The following is a 21,283-nucleotide window of genomic DNA, read 5'->3' on the forward strand; positions in this document are numbered from 1 at the left end:
TTTAAAATTGGCACATTTGTTTCACGCCACTTTTCCTGTCCTTTTGTTGAGGTGATAACAAGCAAGTATGGGTAACATTGCTGACTTGTTACCAGCAAGATTTGCCACTCTTAAGTTGTCTGCAGCCCTGCCAATGAGTTTGCAAGCCTGGGGCTACTGAAGCTGTGAGATTTCCCAGCTCCATCTGTATTACTCCCCCTCCCTGCCCATTCATGCTGCAGGGTCTAAATCAGGGATTTTGTGCAGCTCTGAGGAAAGTCTGTTCAAGAGCTAAATCTCACAGAGGAAGTCAGCTTTGCCTCTAACCCCTGGAGCTCATCTGTTTCATACCTATAGAAAGCACCTACCCATTGGCTGGATAAAGTTAGAGATAGTTTCTGCAAGAGGAAGTACAGCACTATGGTGAAGAACCAATAGATTTGAATTTCAGATTTGCCTCTGACCTTAGGTAACAACTAAGGCTCTTAGGGTCTGTTTCCTCATCTTTAAAATGGGGATAGCAATGCTAAAATCTATTTAAACTGTTATTGACGAGTTTGGCAATGTGTATAGAGGCCTTAGTACAGTGCCTGGCACATATTAGTGCATAATAAATACTGAGTAGCTATGAACACATGTCGTTCTTGCACAGACAAAGCAGAGGCAAAAGGCAAAAATCTGGGCAGCTGATAACAGGAAAAAAAAGGAAAAATCTTCAGTATGACTTCTGCAGAATTAATAAAAACAGAATTAAAAAAAGAAAAAAAACGATTACAGTTTGTTTAGATTGAGGTCTGAATCAGATCTGGGGGAAAAACTCGCCTGGGTGGGTCAGGCTCCTGAGCTGCCTCCCACAGTCCTAGCCACCAGCCCCGGGCACACAGAGCCCCACTCCACAGCTCCTTCCTCAGTGCACTAATCAGGAACAGGAAAGTGGGGCATCAGAGCAAGTTCTCAAGTCACAGTGGCTTTTCCACATCTCTACCTCCCTGTTATAAGTGAGATCTCCCTGGTGCAATTAAGATTATGAGGTTCCCTTTTCTTGATTCTTGAAATAAGGGATCACTTCAGCATTCACATCCATCGGGTAAGATCCATGATTCCATCACTTCTTGATTATTCTCATTGTTACTTCTGTAGGTTGAATGTTTTTAAAAGCCACTTATCACTAGACTGGTTTTGTTTCCTGTTATTACATGTGATGGGTACTCAAACGGAAGAAAGAAAAAGGTCTACATGGCCCACAGGCCAGGACCTAACAGGCAGAACCAGGTCAACAACACTCACTGAACTAGTGCAAGTCAGGCGTGCAACCTGGCAGCCCAAGGTCGCACCCGTGAGGCAAATGCTTTGAGAAGAATGAGATACAGACATTCAGAGGCCACCAACTCATCAGTCCAAAGAATCAGAGTAGGGAAATGAAGTTTGCCACTGACCAGGGCAATACAAGAGGGGGAAACAGAGACTTTGGCCAAATTGGCACAGGTCCTACTGACATTTAAATTTTAAAAGCTAAACACAGTGTGTAAGTGGAACAAAATACATCTGGTCCAAAGGTCCCCATTTTGTAATACTTGCCATAGGTTCTGACAGCCAAGCAACAAGCAAAAAGATCAGCCACAAAAGGAGAGGACAGGGGCAACGAGGGTCTGTCTGAGAAGGCATCCAATGACACAGCAGTGTTCAGAAAAGAAAGGTCACACAAAGACCAAGTTCTGGGCCCTAAAACCCAGGAAGGTAAGAGGCAAAAGTACGGACAAAGGGACAGCAAATAGGCACAGGCACCCCACTGGTATTCACCATGGTATGGAATGTTCTGGAGGAGTGATGGGTTCCCCATGTGCAAGTCCTGAAAATACACTAAAAATTCTGGCAAGCTCACAGAGAGTCCACAGGACAACCCAGGACCCATGGGTGCTGCACCCACACACCTGCTCAGGGAAGAGATGGCCTCAGTGAGCACAGCTGTGTCTGAGGCAAAAGCCTTGCCCAAGGGAAGAAGAGTGAAAAGGAATGGGGCAGTTCCTGGCAGGCTAATGAGGAAAGGAAAAGAGCCCTCATCCTCCCACAACACTCAAAAATAAGCATATATTTAGTTCTATGTACACTTTACAAGGTTCAGCTGTGTTTACAAAGATAAAAAAAAAAAAAAAAAAAAAGCTAGTTACTGAGAGTACGTGGCTCATTCCGGGTTAACAGGAAGAAGAGATTATTTAGTACCAGGACTGACCATCATAAACTCAGAATTGGTAACATAGTCACTTGCTAATTCAAGTATTGGAAGGCTAGGTATACAGCAGATTGAATATAACAGATATAGAGTCAATACTCTCAAAAGTGCTGAGTAGATCATATAGATGGAAATGAAATGAGACAGTCATCATCAGACCTTTTGACAACAATACTTTATGTCAAAAGAAAATGGAGGGACTGGGGTTGTAGCTCAGTGGTAGAGCACTTGCCTAGCATGTATGAAGCATTGGGTTTGAGCCCCAGCACCACATAAAAATAAATAAATAAAACAAAGATATTATGTCCATCTACAAATAAAAAAAATAAAAAATTCTCAAGGAAAGAAATGTGAGCCAAAGGTTTTTATATCTTAAAAAAAAAAATCCTGGCTTTAATTATAAAGGTCACAAATATAATCAAGAAATTAGGGGGGCCGGAGTTGTGGCTCAGTGGTAGAGCACTTGCCTAGCATGCATGAGGCATTGGGTTCCATCCATGAAACCACATAAAAATAAAAGCAAATAAAATAAAGATATTGTGTCCATCTACAACTAATACATACATATATATGTACATGCAAGCGCGCGTGCATGCGCACATACACACACACATACGCACACACACACACATACACACTGTATAAGGAAATTAGGGAACATTATTTCCATGACTCCAACTTACTAGTTATACTAGAGAAAGGGTTTTAATTGAAATCTCTAGAGTCACTGACATGAAGACTGGTGATAAGTGTGATGCATAAAGCTATTTGTAGAAATAAAACTAAGTGAATATTAAAGGGTAGATACTTCAGTAAGTAATGGCTGTCTGATCTGACAATGTAGATAGGATCAACTATAAAAAAAAAACTGGGGAAGAATGAGTATGGCATATGCCAAAACAATTACTTATACTGTTTTTCAGTAATCACAGCTAGTAATTATAGTATTTATGTTGTTATTCAGAAACTGTTGTATGTGTAATATGGGACAACTAAATGGGTAATTATATGACTGCCATTTTCTCTCTTCTATGACTTAAAAACCCAGGATTCTAAGCATGGGAGAAAGGAAATGGAAAAGTATATAAGAAATTAAATTAAAACTCTGTAGTCTTGAAATTGAATCAGATATATCAATATGAATTGCCGCAGGCTGGCTGGGCACAAGATCACGAGCCACTCACAGCTTTGTAGATTCAAACAGCAATTCTTTATTCCCAAACTCACACCGGTCCTCTACAAACACATTCTGGGGAAATCCAAGTTCTGAGGCAAAATTAACGTACTCCACCAGGCTTTGAATCCCAAATACTTTCTGAATTCCAACAACTCAGGCAGCAGGATACACCCTATTCCCAGCAGGAACAACCTTAAACCTGGAACCGCCCTAAACCCAAGGAGCGGGATACTCCCTAAAACCAGCAGGATACACCCCAAACCTGGATCTGCCCTAATCCAGTAGGATCCTCCCTAAACCTGGATCCACCCTGGTCCTTGAGCAGGGTCACCTTTCTCAAACACACATGCAATGTCACAGCGAATGTCTAAGGCAAGTCCATTTCCACGAGTCCTTCCTCTAAGCAACATGGGGTACGATGGCAAGGAAATTTCAATGCATCATTCCTACTTGGCAATGGCTCTCAGCAATGAACTCAAGAAGTACTGTATCTTTACAAGAGTGTATGTGTTTGTATGTAAATGTGTCTATTTTTCCCAGCTGTGTCCAGTGAAAAGGACTGCAAAGAATAGTCATTGCAGTGAATGAGCATCCCTAGTGTCTCGATTTGGTACTGAAATATCATTTCTCACTAAAGAAACAAGAGGTTCTTGGAGAAATGGCTAGTTCCTGGTCTGGGCAGGAGATGTACAAGATAAGCCTGAATCACCTTAACATAACCAAATAGCAGGAAGTTCTCAAGATTACTAAGGTCATGTCCCAAGACCTCAGGAACCAAATGGAAGAGGCTCCCACTGCTCCATCAGCCAAGGATGGAATAATTTGAATCTTAATAAAAATCAAAATTTCCATGGGTTACAACCCATCAAAAATATTCAATTCCATAAACTCATAATGATTAAAAAAAAGCAAAGAAAAACAACTCTAATGATCAACCTTCGGAGAATGACAGGAAATCAATTTTTGTAAGCTAGGTAAATAAATGTTTATATTGCTTTTCCTGTGTGAATTGTACCACATGACCTCTATGAGTCCACAGTACAACCTGGGACCTGTTGGTGCTGCACCCACACACCTGCTCAGGGGACGAGCCTGCCCCAGTGAGCAGAACTGTGACTGAAGCGAAAATCTCAACCTCATAGGAGAAGAGTCAAAAGGGGTCGGGCAATTCCTAACAGGCTAATAAGGAAAGGGAAAAACAGTCCACATCAAATAACAGATAAAAGGAGAGTCTAGCCTTGTAAAATTATTCCAGCTAACCAATAAAATTAAAATGACAGAATTTGAATATCACCATTCTGCAATCCCGGATGAATTAATAGACCTAGACACCGAAGATGAACAGCTTGCTTACCTCAAAAAAAGAGCGGAAAAACCAGGCCTCATACCTTCCAGCGAAAAAACATACCACTACCTATAATCTTGCCAAAGGGATAGAACCTGAGTCTGATCAACCTCTAGATCCAGATACAGGAGACAAAGAGCAAAGGAACAGGTGGAGCTTTGCCAAGAGCATGCCTCTTATCATCAAGACTGTGGGAAAGTCTACAGATTACAGTCCAGGTCATTCCTCGAATAATCTGCATTGTTTCTGTCTTTGTTTCTTTCATTTTTTTTTTAAGAAAAAAAAAAAGGGAATATGTGGAGTAAAAGACACATTGTGTTTTTGTTTTATTTTTTAAAATGAACAAGACTAAACTATAGTGGGTTAGGTTATGCACTTGGGGCATAAAAATCATAAACAGATGCAAGGAGTGATTACTATAAAAGTCAGATGGTGTTCAGTTTTGTGAGGACAGAGGGAAATGTGATTGGAAGGAGTCAAGGGGCTTGGGGAGGGGGGGCAAGTAAAGTTCTATCTCCTGACCTCAGTGCTGCTGTTGTGAGTTTTGCTTTATAATAATTCACATTTATTTCGTGTGGATTTTTTATATTTGTGTTTTACTTTATAATAAAAAGGTTTTAAAAAGGTGTTAAAATCTAGGCTTGTCAGCACAACAATAGGCAACGAATAGAAAGAACTGCCATATATTGGACAGAGCAGCTTCAGGATCCAGCAGAATCCGCTAGGAGCCAGCATCTTCTGGATTCTGTTTCAATGTCCTTCTTGTTGTTGAAGGGAAATGATTTCATATGCAGTTTGGGCTAAAACTTAACACAACATTTCAACATATTTTCAGAGGCATATAACAAACAATATCCATAATATCTCAATTCAAAATGACCCACCTCTTGGACATCTACTGGAATTGCAGAAGCTTTCGGGCGTTGGGTGCTCTCACACATGAGATTACGTATCTCACACTCAGTGAGATGTGGGGTGACCAGTTCCACACAGCATGTGGTTCATCCTTCTACTGTTGAAGTCAACAAATTGTCAAGATTGAAACATGGAGGCAACCTATGGAGTACAACTGGATTGGCTGGAGAAGTAACAGCCTTTGGGAATCCAGAAAATGAGGTGGTCTGTGGCAGCATTACTGAGGGGCAACACCTTGTAGCTATTCACAGCCCAAGTATGGGAGGCGGCTGAGCTGCCAGGGTAGGAATCTCAGGCTGACCAGGCACTCGCAGCAGGATGTTTAATCTCCTCCACTTCAATTCCTCATCTGTAAATGAGGTTTGACAATAGTGCTTTTCTCATAGATCCATTCTGAAGATGAAAATTATGTGTACAAAGCACTTAGCACGGTGCCTGACCTATCATAAGTACTGGATAAGTGCCTTGATCCCTGGGGTGATAAACATTTCCAGAAACAAAAGGAACTCTATTTTATAGACATTTTCTGGGTTTGAACGCAGGATACTTTTTCCAAAGTAAGTAGTACTATTTTTATAAACCCATGATCTTGAACATAAAATTCACTGCCAGTAGTAATTAAGTATATGTGACTTTCAACACCTCCAAACCATTGGGTTTTCTTTCTTTTTTTTTTTTTTTTTGCCTCCCAATTACTATCATGGGTGTTTAGTTTTAATTCCCATAAAACCTGGAATTATTATAATCAGGAATAGTGTGGCCTTAGCAGGCAGCCTGTAGGCATGGAATCCTGGGACTAAAGCAGATGCTAGTTATCCACACAATAACCACATCCCTCTCCCTTCATGTTAGAGGCACAGCCAGGAGAGGTTCCCACAATAGGGTTCTCCCTCAAGGCCCGCTCCCACTTTCATAGCTTCCCCTAAAGCTGTGACTTGGTGCTAACCAATGAGGTCCACAAAGGTTTCAGGAAAGAATGATCCTCTGATGAAAGGAGATAAATGCAAGAAAACCAAATTATCACTGCCACCTTCTGTGTTCCGCCCTCCACATACATACACACACTTCCTGCCTTTGAATGAGGTTAGTGGGTGCTACCCGTTGCTGAGGAAGCCATTTCCTGCCCATGGGGTGGCAGTTCTACAGATAAAAGGTAACGTGCTATGAATGGGAAGGCAACAGGATAGAAAGAACCTGATCCCAGAGGACACAGTTCAAGCCACTGACCCACCCCCAGATTACCCTCCATATAAGATAATTAAATGTCTTTATGATTTAGACCATTGTTAGTTGGGCATTCTCTTACCTGCATCTAAAGCATCCTGACAGTCATGGAATAAAATGATTCTTCCCAGCTATGGTCTGAATGTATATATCCCTCCAAAATTCCTGTTAGAATTCAAATCCCACAAAGCTGGGATCTTTAGAGAAGTGATTGAGTCACAAGACTCTGCCTCTGGATTCCTGTCCTATAGATAATGCTGAAAGGAGTACCATGCCCTCCCATCTTCCATCTCTTCTGCTATTGTTCATTCCTTTTTGTCCCTTTCTGCCATGTGAGGACATAAAAAAGTATATTGGAAGCAAAGAATAGCTCTCATCAGACACTGATAGGGCACCTTGATCCTGGATTTTCTAGCCTCCAGAACTGTGACAAATAAATTTTATTTTCTTGATAAATTACCCAGTGTCAGGTATTTTGTTATAGCAGCATGAATAGACTAAGCCACTCCCCAAAATTCATATGTTGAAGCCTTACCCTCAGTATCTCAGAATGTAGATGCATTTGAAAACAGGACATTTAAAGATATGATTCAGTTAAAATGAGGCCATTCCAGTGGGCCCTATTCCAGTATGTCTGGTGACCTTATAAGAAGAGGAAATTAAGACATGCAGAGACAACAGAGAAGAGAATCTGATCTGATCTATAAGAGATATTAAAGGAAGTTCATGCTGAATGACAAAATAATACCAGATGTAAACCTTGGGTCTACATTAAAAATGATGATGAACATGTAGACAAGTTTTATATTGAAGAACATGAGGTGGAGGGGAAAGATGAGCCCCAAATTTAGTTAATAAGTAGGCAAATATAAAAAACTTTTTAACTCCTGTTTTAATTTTCTTCAAAAGGTAATTATTTAAGGCAAAAAAACAATAACTGTGATCTGTGGTGGCTACACGTGTAGAATTAGCACCAAAAAACCCACAAATAACCCTATTAATAAATGGGCAGATGAATTAAACAGGTGCTTCTCAAAAGAAAAAATACAAATGGCCAACAAATATATTAAAATGTTCTGCATCATTAACACGTAGGGAAATGCAAAACAAAACTACACTGAGATTTTATCTCACACTACTCAGATGGCAGTCATTAAGAATACAAATAATAATAAAAGCTAGAGAGGATGTAGACAAAAAGATACACTTTTACACTGTTGGTGAAGCTGTAAATTAGTACAACCACTATGCAAATAAGTATGGAGGATCCTCAAAAGACTAGGCATGAAACCACCATAGGACCCAACTCTACCACTTCTTAGTATTTGTCACACTACCATGATATGTGAATATCCACGTTTATAGCAGCACAATTCACAATAGCTAAACTACGGAACTAGTCTAGGTGTCCATCAATGGATGAATGGATAAGAAAATGTGGTGTAGATACACAATGGAGTTTTATTCAGCCATGAAGAAAACTGAAATATCGTTTACAGGAAAATGGATGGAACCAGAAACTATTCTGTTAAGTGAAATAATCCAAACTCAGAAGTTTAAGGGTCATATTTTCTCTCATATATGGAAGCTAGACAGGGGAGAAAAAAAAACACAGCAGATCTGGTTTCTCTGTGGGAAGTAGTGTCTTCTGAAAATTAAAGGGAAATCAGTAGAGGAAAGTGACTAGGGGTGAGAAGCAAGAGGAAGCGGGGAAGTGCTTGGGGTGATACTGATCAAATTATATCATTATATTGTGACATGCACAAATACATAACAAATCTCATCATTATGAACAATTATAATGTTCCATTAAAACATTGTATAGGAAAAAAAAGAAAAGATATAAACCATAAGACAATCATAATACAAAGGGTATTTTAAATACACTTTACAAAAGGGACTGTTAAGGACTAAACCACATATGAAAGTTTCAGCCCCTAGTGCAACTGTGTTTGGAAATAAGCCTTTAATAAAGAGATAATTAAGGTTAAGTGAGGTCACAAGGGTGAGACCCTAATCCAATACGACTGATGCCTAAGAAGAGGGAAAGGCATCAGGGAAGTTCATTCACCGAAAAAAAAAAATTCCATTGGAGAACACAGAGGGAAAGTGGCCATCTGCAAGCCACTGAGAAACCAGACCTGCTGACATCCTGATCTTGAACTTCCTGCCTCCAAAACTGAGAACAAGTTCTGTGTTGAAGTCACAGAATCTGTGATATTTCTTTTATAACACGCCTGACAAACTAAGATACTGATAGACTATTACCATGACTGTACAAATACTAATGGCAACCATAAGAGAGAATCAAACTTTAAAAAAGACTAGTAAAACGGTAAAACTAGGAGTGGATATACTAGGAGTGGATCGCAGGGTACTCAGAATCAAGGCCTGCACCAGCAAGAGTGAGGTGGTTAAATCTCTGACCCTGCCCTCAGTCTCAACCTCCGCCCTCTGCCTCATTTCCAATGGAAGGCCTGATGTATCAAACCCAGAAGATGGGGCAGCAAACCCCCATCTGGCTACAGAGGAAGGTTGAAGCAAAGACACAAATTTGTCTGTTTTCATATTTCTTGGTCCCTGATCAAATATTTAAGCCTACAGGGGGAGACGCAATAGTTCTACTAAAATTGGTACCCTATATCATCGGTAGCAGACCTTTATTATTCATAATTTCCACGACTCCTGTTAGAATGATAAATTGAAAACCGACCAAAATTTCAGTAGCAGGAAGAAATTCTCAAGAACTGGCACAACCTCTCCTCCCCCCACCCCCGCAAAAAGAAGAAGATGAAGAAGGAGGAAGTTACAGCAAGAAGGAAAAAAAAATGTGTTTTCCATTTTCCTGTTGTCTACCATTACGAAATGAGAGGGGCACTCTCAGAAGGAGTCAGATTACTCTTGGAGTTTCCAGGACCTCAGGAGAACAGAGCAGCACTGGAGTAGGGAAAAAAGGCCCCTTGGCAACGCCAAGTCTTGGGCTAAGCCTGGGTTCTTCCCAGCCTGCTCCATGCTTGAGAAAAGGGTGCCATTCCAGATCAGTAATCAATCTATAGAGCAACCTGAGGTGTCCTCAAGCCAACTGGCACCCTATAATGTCAGCACTGCCCGTGACTGAAATCTAGATTCTCAACTAAGATTCTTCAATGTTTCCATTTCATGGGCTTTCGATTCCTGGATCTATTTGTGGGATATCACTATTAGTTTCAGTAGTCGGTTTTTTGTTGTTGTTGTTGTTGTTCTTGACCTGATTGCTTGTCAACATTTTTCAATGCACTGAAGACCCAAAAAACCATTCGTTATGTCCCAAATGGGTTCATTGGAGTGCATTTTGTGAGTATGTCTGTACTTTCAAAAGATTTGCTCTTTCTGCTGAAAAAAAATAAAATAAAGAAAAGGAAAAAAAAATCCCTACAGTTATCCACTGCCTGAATAAAGTTTCTTTATATCACAAGACATGAAAATCTCTCTGAGGCTACAGATTCTAAATTTCTGTGCATTGATCACTTACGGGGTGAGGTTGGGTGTAGAAATACAGATTCCCAGGCCAGGCCTTTGGTGATACTGCAGTAAGTGGGAGCCCAAGAATCTGCACATTTCAAATCAAGCTCCCCAGGTAAATAAATTGTAATCGGGCTGGAACTTTGCAGCCCCAGATGATCCCTAAAAGACAGCACACTGGACAAATTCAAAGTGTATCACCTTTGTGGCTGCCCAGGTAATCATGTTCTCAAACTGCCCCACCTGGGCAGAGCCTTCCTTCTGGGGAGGCAATAAGAATTACAAGTACACAAGGCAGGGAATTCCCTACTTCCTTAGAAGATCCCCATTTATACCGGGTCTCTTACTTTGGCAAATAATAACAGCCATTCCTTCAGATACTATCAGTCATTCCTGGCCATAAAACCAAAGGAGCAAATGGCCAACGTATGTGCAAACAGAGATCATCACCGGAAGCTGGGGAGGCTTAAGCTCATTCACCTCTCCCAGGTACACTCCATGAGTCACTGGGGGACCTATCTCTTCACTAAAAAGATAAAAGCAGTATTTAACCAAACACTAGCCATCCCCCCCCCAAAAAAACTCTCTCATTTCCTTAAAGAAAGAAGGAAAAATAAAGGAGTCATTTCCTGATTGCAGAATGATGTCATCAGGTACTGGGCTTACCTCTTTAAGATCTGAGTCATCAAAACTTGTCCTGAACTTTGAAATCTGTTGCCAGAACTGTACCTGCATTTCCCCCTAGGGCCATGCCTGGTATGTTGGCATCTGTGTGGGTCTGAACACAGTCAAATGAAAAGCCCAACACAGAACAGCATGAGAGCCATCAGGTCTCCACAGCACACACCACAGCATCTGTATCCAGCGCCCCCACCTTTTTTTTCTGACAGGTGTGTTATAAGAATCTCATTTTTTTTTTTTTTAGTTAGTTTAAATAAGATTGGGAGTGAAAAAGCTTGAGCTAAATGAACTTGTTTTAAAGCAGTAAGAGCCAGGCTGGGCCAGCTGGGCTGGTCTCCTCTTCTTTGGCTCCTTTCAAACATTCAAGAATTACTATGTGCCTTGCTGAGTACCATGTCTCCAGAAGACCCGGCTACGGACAACCCTATGGATGCATCCCCACCCCTACCTCCCAGAACACACAACCTCTGGTGAGACTTGCCAGCCCAAGTCTCTTTGTGACACCAAAGGCAGCTGCATGTCTTGGATAATCTGGTTTCATCCATTACCTATTTTAAACATGGGAACTATGAAGAGTCAACCAACTATTCACAGCTTAATTGGAATAGGTCTTTCAAAACTTCCCTCATGTACAGGGAGGCTTACTGGGTACCACAGCTCTTCTCTGTGTTCAGACACTTAAAACCTAAATGCCCTGTTCTGGCTCATTTATCTCTAGGAGTAGTGGCAGCAGCATTTCCCTTATATAATCATGTGACCCTGCAGCTGGGAATCATTAAAACTGTGTTATATTCAACCTAGTCTCTGGGCTCCTCTGGCATCATTAGAGAAAAAAAAAAGTTCATACTAAAAGCACATATGGTACAAGTTACCACTCTCCCTCTGCTCCACTATACCCAGTGCTAACACCACCTTCTTGTAATGAGACCTATTTGGCCAAATCAGCAAAGTCCACCACTGGCTAGGCACTTTCCACCCACTGACAACAGGAGAGGAATGTTTTGGTTTCATCCACACAGCAATCCTATAATGTAAATAGTCTCCTCAAACTTGAATAAACAATATCAAAGAGCTGAAGTAGACTGTTCAAAGTCACAGCCAGCCAGTGGTAGCTGAGACATGAGCAGTTGATTTCAGTAAAGTCATCTGAACCCACCTCTTCTTGATCAAAGTCATCTTTATTCTCAATGTTAAGAAAACTTGCATGTGAAAATCTGAAATGAATACCATTCTCTATTAAAGAAACCTAACCTAAATTTGTTCACAAGCTAGCTTGGGGTGAGACCCATTCTTGTGACCTCCTCACACTTCTATTTTTCTTTTTAGTAGAGAAGACCTATTTGTCTAGTCAGTCTCCAGTCCCTCTACAGAAATAGTATCAGACTGGTCTATAACCCTCCTTATTCTGTATTAAAAAGGGCAATATTGGGCATGGTGGCACACTCCTGTAATCCCAGCTACTCAGAAAGCTGAGGCAGGAGGATCCCAAGTTTGAGACCAACCTGGGGATGTATCTGGGGATGTAGGTCAGTGGTAGAGTGCTTGCCTGGCATATGTGAACTCTGGGTTCAATCTCCCATATGAGAAACAAAGCAAGGACATCCATCTAGTTTTGCAGCTAGTTCTGAACTTTAGCTACTCTGCTTCTGTACCATAAATGTGCTTCTAGAGAAAAAGCAACTGTTCTCTGAAAGGATGGGATAAGTATTAGTTGATTGCTCTGGACAATGATATGTGTAACAAATTTCTCAGGTAGCTTCCATGTCTGATGTGAAAGTTCAAGAAAACAAAATCCTATGGAATCAAGTTTATTGCTGCTATACCACTGATAATTTTAACAGATACCAAAAGAAATATGCTTACTTCAGTTTCTAATTAATGGAAAATAAAAATACTTTGAAAATGGTTCTACCATCCTAAGTAAGCACCTTTCCTTTGTGAAACACAAGGAAATTCCAAATACATTTTTTCCATTATAAGCTTTTTTGCCAAATGCATTTTTGCCATTAGAAGCTTACCTTCAAGGGACCCTTTCATACCATCATTCTTCTTTGCATAAATAACTTGCCCGCTCAGATTCCAAGCCTTCATGTAAATATGAAAAAGTTGTGCAATGCCAGGGACATGGTAGGTATCCAATAAATACCCACTGCAGGAAGGAATAGTGCTCTCTTCCTGAAAGTTGGATTGGGGAACTGGATGCCTCCAAACTTAAATGACCCCAAATGTAATGGTCTAAGACCATGGGCCAGATTGTTTCTTTAGTGCCTCTTGCCCCTGACAGTCTACTATTATCCACCCTTCACTTTTAACTCATTTCCTCCTTGTCAGGTCAGAAGATAACTAAAAAGCAACTGACTTCCTGATTTACATTTTGGACCTGATTTATATTTTGCAACAAGTTTCTCTAATTTTTTTTTTTGATCCTCCACAAATCACTCATTTTCATCTGTTGGGCAGCACCACTGAAAGACAAAAGTCAAGAAACTGCAGTCATTGCAGACTCCAAGCCACAGTCATCAAAACTAGAGATGGTAAGAGCAGGAAGTGAACTCCCAGCTAGAAAGAAACATAAAAGGTGGGGCCTTCAGAGCACCTTTTTGGTATTGGTTGAATTCTTACCGTGTGCATTTGGTATTAAGTACAGGATGTGGGCAGTATGAGGATGGGTGAGGCAATAAAAGTTAATCTAGCACCATGCAGTGCCTTCCCTTCACGGCCTCATTGCCCAAATCAGTGCCCCTGGTACTGGGGTTCCACTAACACCCCTGTCCACCTCCCTTTCCCTTCCATAAGGAAACAGGTGGCACTTTCTGGTCACTGTTATTTCTCCCCTACCTCCTGGAAATTACCATATGTTCAATCCCTTCAATTGTACCAAGCAAAAATGAGGAGGGTGGGGAATGGACTACATGTTATACGGTGAGGAGCAAAGCTGGATTCTGAGTACTAATGAAATCTCCAAGAAGAAAGAAGTGTTATTTTCAACTAGGGCTACTTCCAGCAGAAGTAAATTAACTGGATCCATTAACTCTGAGACTGCTGCAGTGCCTGGCACTGGGGTGACTCAACTCCAAAGATTAACTATTTGAAGTTCTCCAAGTCATAAACCATGTAGAAATTTGCTCCTCCCCCAACTTGGCATTTCCTAATGAGTACTGTTTGGATGTAATCGCTTCTCACCACACACCCTTTCCTCCAATTTCAACAGAATGAAAATTGCAAAAAATGAGGCATCACAAAATACTCTCTTCTTGGCCCATTCAGGGTGTTTACCCTGGTATCTGCCATTCTGCTTAGGATCCAGAACAGCCTGTCCTCATGACATCTCTATACCTAGCTGGAGACTAAGTCTAGCAATGTAATCAGAAATGGAATATTAAGACAATGAAGGTGAGAAGAATCCCGAATCACACAATACTTTTCATTAAATTTAAACTCATCAGAACAAAAGGCATCATAGAGTAAAAATCTCTTAAAGAAAATGTTTAAAATGCCCATTTGTGCATGATTATTATACTTTTGGTGGAACCATCTTATATTCGATGACTTATTATTTTTAGATCTTCAGGTAATCCAGAAGAATTTAATAGTTTATAAAGCTTACATTTGTCAATACAAAGAGCTTAATGCAAAACATTGAATAGCTAAGGTTTTACAGAGAAATAAGAGGTAGTGCACTTCCCTAAACTTTCCTTATTGAAATTAGAGGCTAAAACTCAAAATGTGGGCCATGATTAATATATATGGAGGAAAATATGCATCCTAAAAATCTACAAAAAAGATAATTATGTTACTAGCTAGAATATTAACAATAAATTGCTGACTTAATTCCCCATGACAGATCTAATTAGAAGGTGGCAATAAATGTTTCCAGGTGTTTAATTAAGTGTGATAATTATTCTTTCTTAAAGAGAGATGGAGTCATATGTTTACATTGCAAAGTATAATGTTTCTTTAGTTAAAACAGTGTGGAAACACTTTTGTGTAACACAGGATTCAAACCAGATAAAAATATCTTCTAAGATAAGCAGCACTTAAAGTGATTTATCAGCTCTTAACTTTTCATATGCCAATGCACAATGGCTTCTTAAAGATTACCCTGTCTTGGTTATTTCCTTTAGCCACATAGTTTTGTTATACTGGTACCTCAGGGAACACTTTCTACTCAAAAATGTCATTTCCCTAGCAGCATCTCTTAAACAAATTCTTGTCAAGAAAGTGGGGAAAATGTTATGGGTATTCTATTTTCATGACAAGAACACAGCAAGAATAAACTGAGATGTGGAAGAACTCAAAGACTATTACAACTAGAACTTAGATGGGACCTGAGAAACCAGGCAATCCTTTTATAGATGAAGAGACTAATTTGTAGATTGGTTGAAGTACAATACTGTTATGATAGCAAAGCTATCAATTTTTAAAATATAGAAAAATGCCCCCTGCCCAATAATATTAATCTATGGAGAGTGGAATGATCAGTTTTAAGCAATTTAAACATTTTTGTTTCAACACTGGAAACTGAACTACTGTTCCTTAGTGCTAGGTGTCAGTTGATCTAGAAACATGATGTTGCTGAATCCATGAACATCTTTTAGGCGCTCAAGGCAGATTGGTTTTAAATATCAGCAGCCCCGGGGTCCAGAGGGCCTGGGAACTCATCAGGTGTTCTTGCAGCAGGTGCTGAGGGCTGGAATGACACAAGTACGCTCTTGTACACAAACAGACACGTGCACACAACTTGATTCTCCAAAGGAAATCTCCACTGAAAAACCTCAAAGCAAAACTCTGGTCCTTGCCCGTTTTACAACGCAGAATCGGACTACAATCTCAGACCAGCAACTCAGTCTGCAATCTGGGGCATCCTGATAACCCTTGCAATCCGATCTATCCCAGCATGTGCGGTTGGTTACCAAGAGGACGTGACACTTAGCGGGAGCCATTCCACAGAAGGAAGGAAGGAATGGCGAGTGGGGCTGGCTCAGCGCTGGAGGTGTTAGTTAAGAAGCTGGCCCAATCTGTAAGGGTTCCTAGTCCGGGATCTAGAATTCTCATTACAACGCAGAAACAGGGTGAAACTCGGGGAAGTTGCGAGGCTGTGCGCTCCTGCTCACACTCTTACACACACCCACTTACACACACTCGCTCCTACGCATCCACTCTCTCCCACTCTCACTCCGGAAACTCTCAGTGGACTGGAAGCGCGACCCCAGGAACACTTTTAAAGTCCCTAAATGCCGACTGCTTTATTTGTTTATTTATTTTAACCCCAGAGATCGGGAGAGCCCTGGAAGGGGCACGCGGGACGGGCGCGCCCGGGAGGCACTTACTCAGAGGAAGGGGCGCGGCGGCGCCGGACGCTGAGATGCGAGCTGGGCGGTCTGGCGATGGGGACTCCCCTAGTCGCTGCACTGCTCCGCGCGCCTGCGGACCTTAACAACCAAACGCGGGCCACAGCGGGCGGGAGAAGAGGAGCCAGGGGCCGGGGGCGGGGCGAGGAGGAGGAGGCCAGGGGCGTGGCGGGCCGGGCCCGGGAGGAGCTCGAGAGCTGGGGGCGGCGCGCGATCCGCAGGGGCGGAGGGGCGGAGCGGGTCGGGAGGGTGGCACGGGCAGGAGGGGCCGAGGGCCGCCGCGGGGCGGGGCCGAGACGGCGGGAAGTGGTCCCTCTGGGGAGAGCGCACGGGTCAGCCGCCTGGACCCTCCCTGTACCGGATCAGGGAGGCACAGACTTCTGGGCGCTAGGGGTCAGGACTTGTTGGAAGATAAGACGGGAAAGTTGCTATCCCTTAGGCCTCTCGGATTCCGCGTCAGTTGTAAAAGAGAGATAGCAACCAAGTGGCGATGAAATGGTTAAGTGGGACTCAATTTACTTGCATCTTTCCTGGCAAATAACAGTGTACCTGGATGTTAGCGTCTGCTGCCATTGTTGTTATTATGATCAAGATCCCAGAAAGTCCCTAAATGCTGCCTGCTTTTATATATTTGTTTGTTTCGGCCTCTAATGGCCTGAAGTCCACCCGAGATAGCCAAAGCGCTCCGGATTCATGGATTCCTTTAGGGAAGGATGCCGGGCTTCCTCACGCAGGCAAAGGCTCATTCATGGGTTCTTGGAAAGCCAGCAGATGTCAACCACCCTGCGAACTTCATTGTGACAGTCCTTACCTAAGGAACCAGGGTTCTCCAGATCCAGAGAGACCACAAGGATGAGACAGAATGTGGGCTTCCTTCCGTTTGAGAGCCCTTACCCTAGCACCTATTTACAAGGGCGACAGAACTTTGTGGGAGTTAAGTTGAATCCATCATACTAAAAACATTAATTACACACCTGCTATGCGGTATCTGTATGCAGGAGTCTGAGGAAATGGCAGAACCTGTCTGGGAGACAGAAAAGTTAGCCCTGGATAGGTGGAATAGACAAAGTCACAACACATCTAGGTTTAATACCGAAGATAGGACCATACACAAAGTACGAGATATTTGAAAGATGACAATGTCCTGTGATTATAGATATAGGGAGAAGGTGCCAGGGAGATTCTCATGGAGAGGGTGAATTTGGAAGAAGGATTGGGAGCTTACAAACAGCTACAGGTAGAGAAAAGTCATAGTAAACATTTCCCAGCACTAAGAAGGATTGGAGAAGTGGAGTGCTTGTTGGAATGAAGCTTAAACTGTAGAACAGAACCAAACCCAAGGGCTTTCTTCTTATAGGAGCTAAGGACATTAATTTGATCTTTGGTTGAGAGGAAAACAGAAGGCTTATAAGCATGGGAGAGGCATCAAATGTTGTTTTAGAAAGGCTAATTTGGAACCAACACAGAAGATCCCAAGGCCAGGTAAATGTTTGAGAAATTATGGAAATATGTCAGGGTGAGCTACTTGGATGGGCAGAATAAAGACCCCCTGAAAGATGTTTGTTCCCTAATCCCCAAATCTTGTGACCCTGTTAACATGGCAAAAAGGCATTTTGCAGGTGTGATTAAGGTTAAGGCTGTTCAGATGGGAACGTTACCTTGGATTATTTAAGTGGGCCCTGTCTAATCACATGAGTCCCCTAAAGTGGAAGCCTGGTGGGACAGAGAGATTCAAAGTGTGGCCGGGACTCAACCTGGGCCTCTAGAAGTTAGGAATGGGCCTCCACTGACAGCCAAAAAAAAACAACAAAAGGTGTCTCAATCCTACAAGAATTGAATTCCTCAACCACAAGAATTGAATCCCACCAATAACCCAAGTGAAATGGACCTTCCCTGGGAGCCTCCAGGAAGAAACTCAGTTCTCCTGACAATTTTATCCTAGAGAGACCAGCACTGGACTTATGACCCATGGAACTATAAAATTTGTGTTATTTTAAACACCTCAATTTGTGGTGATTTGTTATAGTAGTAATAGGAAACTAATACAGATGCTGAGAGGCTAAATTACGTGGAAGGAAAGAAGATGGATTTAAGATGTAACAATGGTTACTGATGGAGTGGGGGCCAGGGGAGTCATCTAGGTTCTTTTCAAGGTTTCTGGATTGGCAGATATCATCAGTGGTGCCACCCTGAGGAGGGAGAAACAAAGATACTTTCTAAACACCTCTGGAGTCTATCAGTGATGCGATTAAATCAGGATTGAAAGGGTTTGTGCATTCCCAGCACAAATAATTAAAACCATCTCTGAATTCTTGTGAGGATATTAGTGAACACTAATTGAGAGTTATAGCAATGGATCTGCCCAGTGTAAGCTGAGTGACTGTGGACAAAACACAGTGTCTTAAAGATACCTTGCTGCTTCTGTGTGAGACAGAAGGAGCGCTATGTGCATGATTGTTGTGACTCACCCAGGATGTCCTATTGTCTGAAAACTCAGTTCTAGTAACTTTCACTATGGCTTGACTTCAGTCTCCTTTTTCCCCAGTAGTGCCACCCTGAGGAGGCAGGAACAAAGACAAATACTTTCTAAACATCTCTGGAGTCTATAGTGATGCAATTAAACTAGGAATAAAAGTATTTGTGCATTTCCAGCTTCCCCTCCCCCAAATAATTAGAAACCATCTCTGAATGCCTGAAAGTGAGGATATTTGTCAATACCTTATCTTCATCAAGATGTTACATCAACATTTTGATGCAGCCCTAGATATCTTCTTGCATAGTGAAAGGGAAAGGGGGCGGGTTAACTTTTACCAGGTCCTCAAGACTTCTTTCCCATCCTCCTCATCCTTTGGCCCTTGAGAGATGATCTCACCTCCTAGTTCATAGAAAATATAGAAACCATCTATAGAGGATTTTCCCAATGACCTGCCTCACCCACCCAAAATACCATCTATCTCCATGCTAATCTTAAACTCCCTTCCTTTTACCTAGATGACTCAGAATAAACCAGTCCAAGACTTCTCTGGGCCCTCCAGCAAGGCCTCTCCCTTCTACCTATAGGGACCATATTTCATTAATCATTCTTTCCCTTTTATCCTCAATCTTTTGGTTTCTATACTTTTCCTGCAGGACATAAACATGTCAAAATTTAAAAAATACAAAACTTAAATTTTTTTATAGATCCTAATACCTTTTCTTAGCTGGACCCACTTTAGCAGGACCATTTAGACCTGCAAAACCACAGATGTTTAATATATTTGTATATATTAAGAGAATTCATCCCTCAGTGTCTACTCTTTTTAAAATATTTTAGTTGTAAATGGATCTTTTATTTTATTTATGTATTTATATGCGGTGCTGAAGAGCAAACCCAGGGCCTCACACATGCCAGGCAAGTGCTTTACCACTGAGCCACAACCCCAGTCCCTCAGTATCTACTTTATGAGGGGCATGGAGAGTGGGAGATGGAGAGTGCCCTTATGTGGATAAAAACATAGGACTTTATTTCATAGTGTGTATCACATATGTATGTGATATTTCATTATCACATAGGTTTAGAAATTAGCAGAATAGCTCACTTTCTTGTCTTACTTGAATCAATAGATATTTGATCCATTTTGTTTTTAAACTAGCACTTGCATGTTTACAATTTGGGGCCATAAAAAATATTAGAATATAGAAGCTCTTAACAATGAGTTCAATATTCAGTGGTGAGGGGCTGGGGATGTGGCTTAAGTGGTAGCGCGCTTGCCTAGCATGCGTGCAGCCCGGGTTCGATCCTCAGCACCACATACAAACTAAGATGTTGTATCCGCCAAATACCAAAAAATAAATATTAAAATTCTCCCACTCTCTCCCTCTCTCTCACTCTTTCTTTAAAAAAAAATATTCAGTGGTGAAATACATTTTTAAATAATTGTAGCTATATGTGTACTGATGAATCCTTTGACCCAGGGCGGGGAGGGGGAACAGGCCCATTATTCACATGAAGTAGAGATAGCTGTTACTATAGATGCATGCCAAAAATGACTCTGTATGTGCCTTCTATTATTGCTTCTGCCCAGTTGAATGTAAAAGAACTCACTCTAGACAAAGTCTTGAAGTTTTTAAAATTTTCTAGTATTCTTTTTTCTCATATTCTTTTATTGTTACATTATAGTTTTGCATATTCTTGGGATTTACTATTACATATTCACACATGCACACAATATAACAATATAATTTGACCAATATCCTACTCTTTTGTCCTTTACCTCTCAGTAAGGATCTCGCTTTGATTTTTAGGAGATCCACCCCTCCTTGGTTATCCTTTTTCTTCTCTATCTTCCACATATGAGAGAAAACATACAACTCCTTAAACTTTTGAATTGGTCTTATTTCACTTAACACAATGGTCTCTAGTTCCATCTATTTTCCTGAAAACAACATTTCCATTTTTTTTTATGACTGAATAAAACTCCATTGTGTACATATACCACATTTTATTTATCCATTCATCCATTGATAGACACCTAGGTTGTTTCCATAGTTTGGTTATTGTGAATTGTGCTGCTATAAACATAGTTATGCGTGTTATCACTGAAGTATGATGACTTTAATTCTTCATGGTAAATACTGAAGAGAGGTATAGCTGGATCATATGGTGGTTCCATGCCTAGTCTCTTGTGGAGCCTCCATATTGATTTGCATAGTGATTGTACTAATTTACAGTCCAGTGAATCAACAGTGTAAAAATGTTCCTTTTTCTCTGCATTCTCTCCAGCATTATTATTATTTGCATTCTTGAAGACTGCCATTCTCACTGATGTGAAATGAACTCACATTTTGAGTTCTTTTTTATGCAGAGTGAGAGATAAGGGTCTAGTGTCATTCTCCTATAT

General features: G+C 41.3%; 1 protein-coding gene across 1 annotated transcript in view; it reads right to left on the minus strand.

Moving 5' to 3' along the window:
* Tnfaip8 (TNF alpha induced protein 8) overlaps positions 1-16,528 on the minus strand; it is a 109,583-nt gene extending 93,055 nt beyond the window's left edge. Inside the window, exon 1 of the mRNA XM_005338539.5 lies at positions 16,383-16,528. Coding sequence (XP_005338596.1) covers position 16,383 — 1 coding nt within the window. The 5' untranslated portion in view covers positions 16,384-16,528. The remainder of the gene's footprint in view (positions 1-16,382) is intronic.
* Between the last annotated feature and the right edge of the window lie 4,755 nt (positions 16,529-21,283).

This window comes from Ictidomys tridecemlineatus, chromosome 1 (genome assembly GCF_052094955.1).
Source record: "Ictidomys tridecemlineatus isolate mIctTri1 chromosome 1, mIctTri1.hap1, whole genome shotgun sequence".
Classification (NCBI taxonomy): domain Eukaryota; kingdom Metazoa; phylum Chordata; class Mammalia; order Rodentia; family Sciuridae; genus Ictidomys; species Ictidomys tridecemlineatus.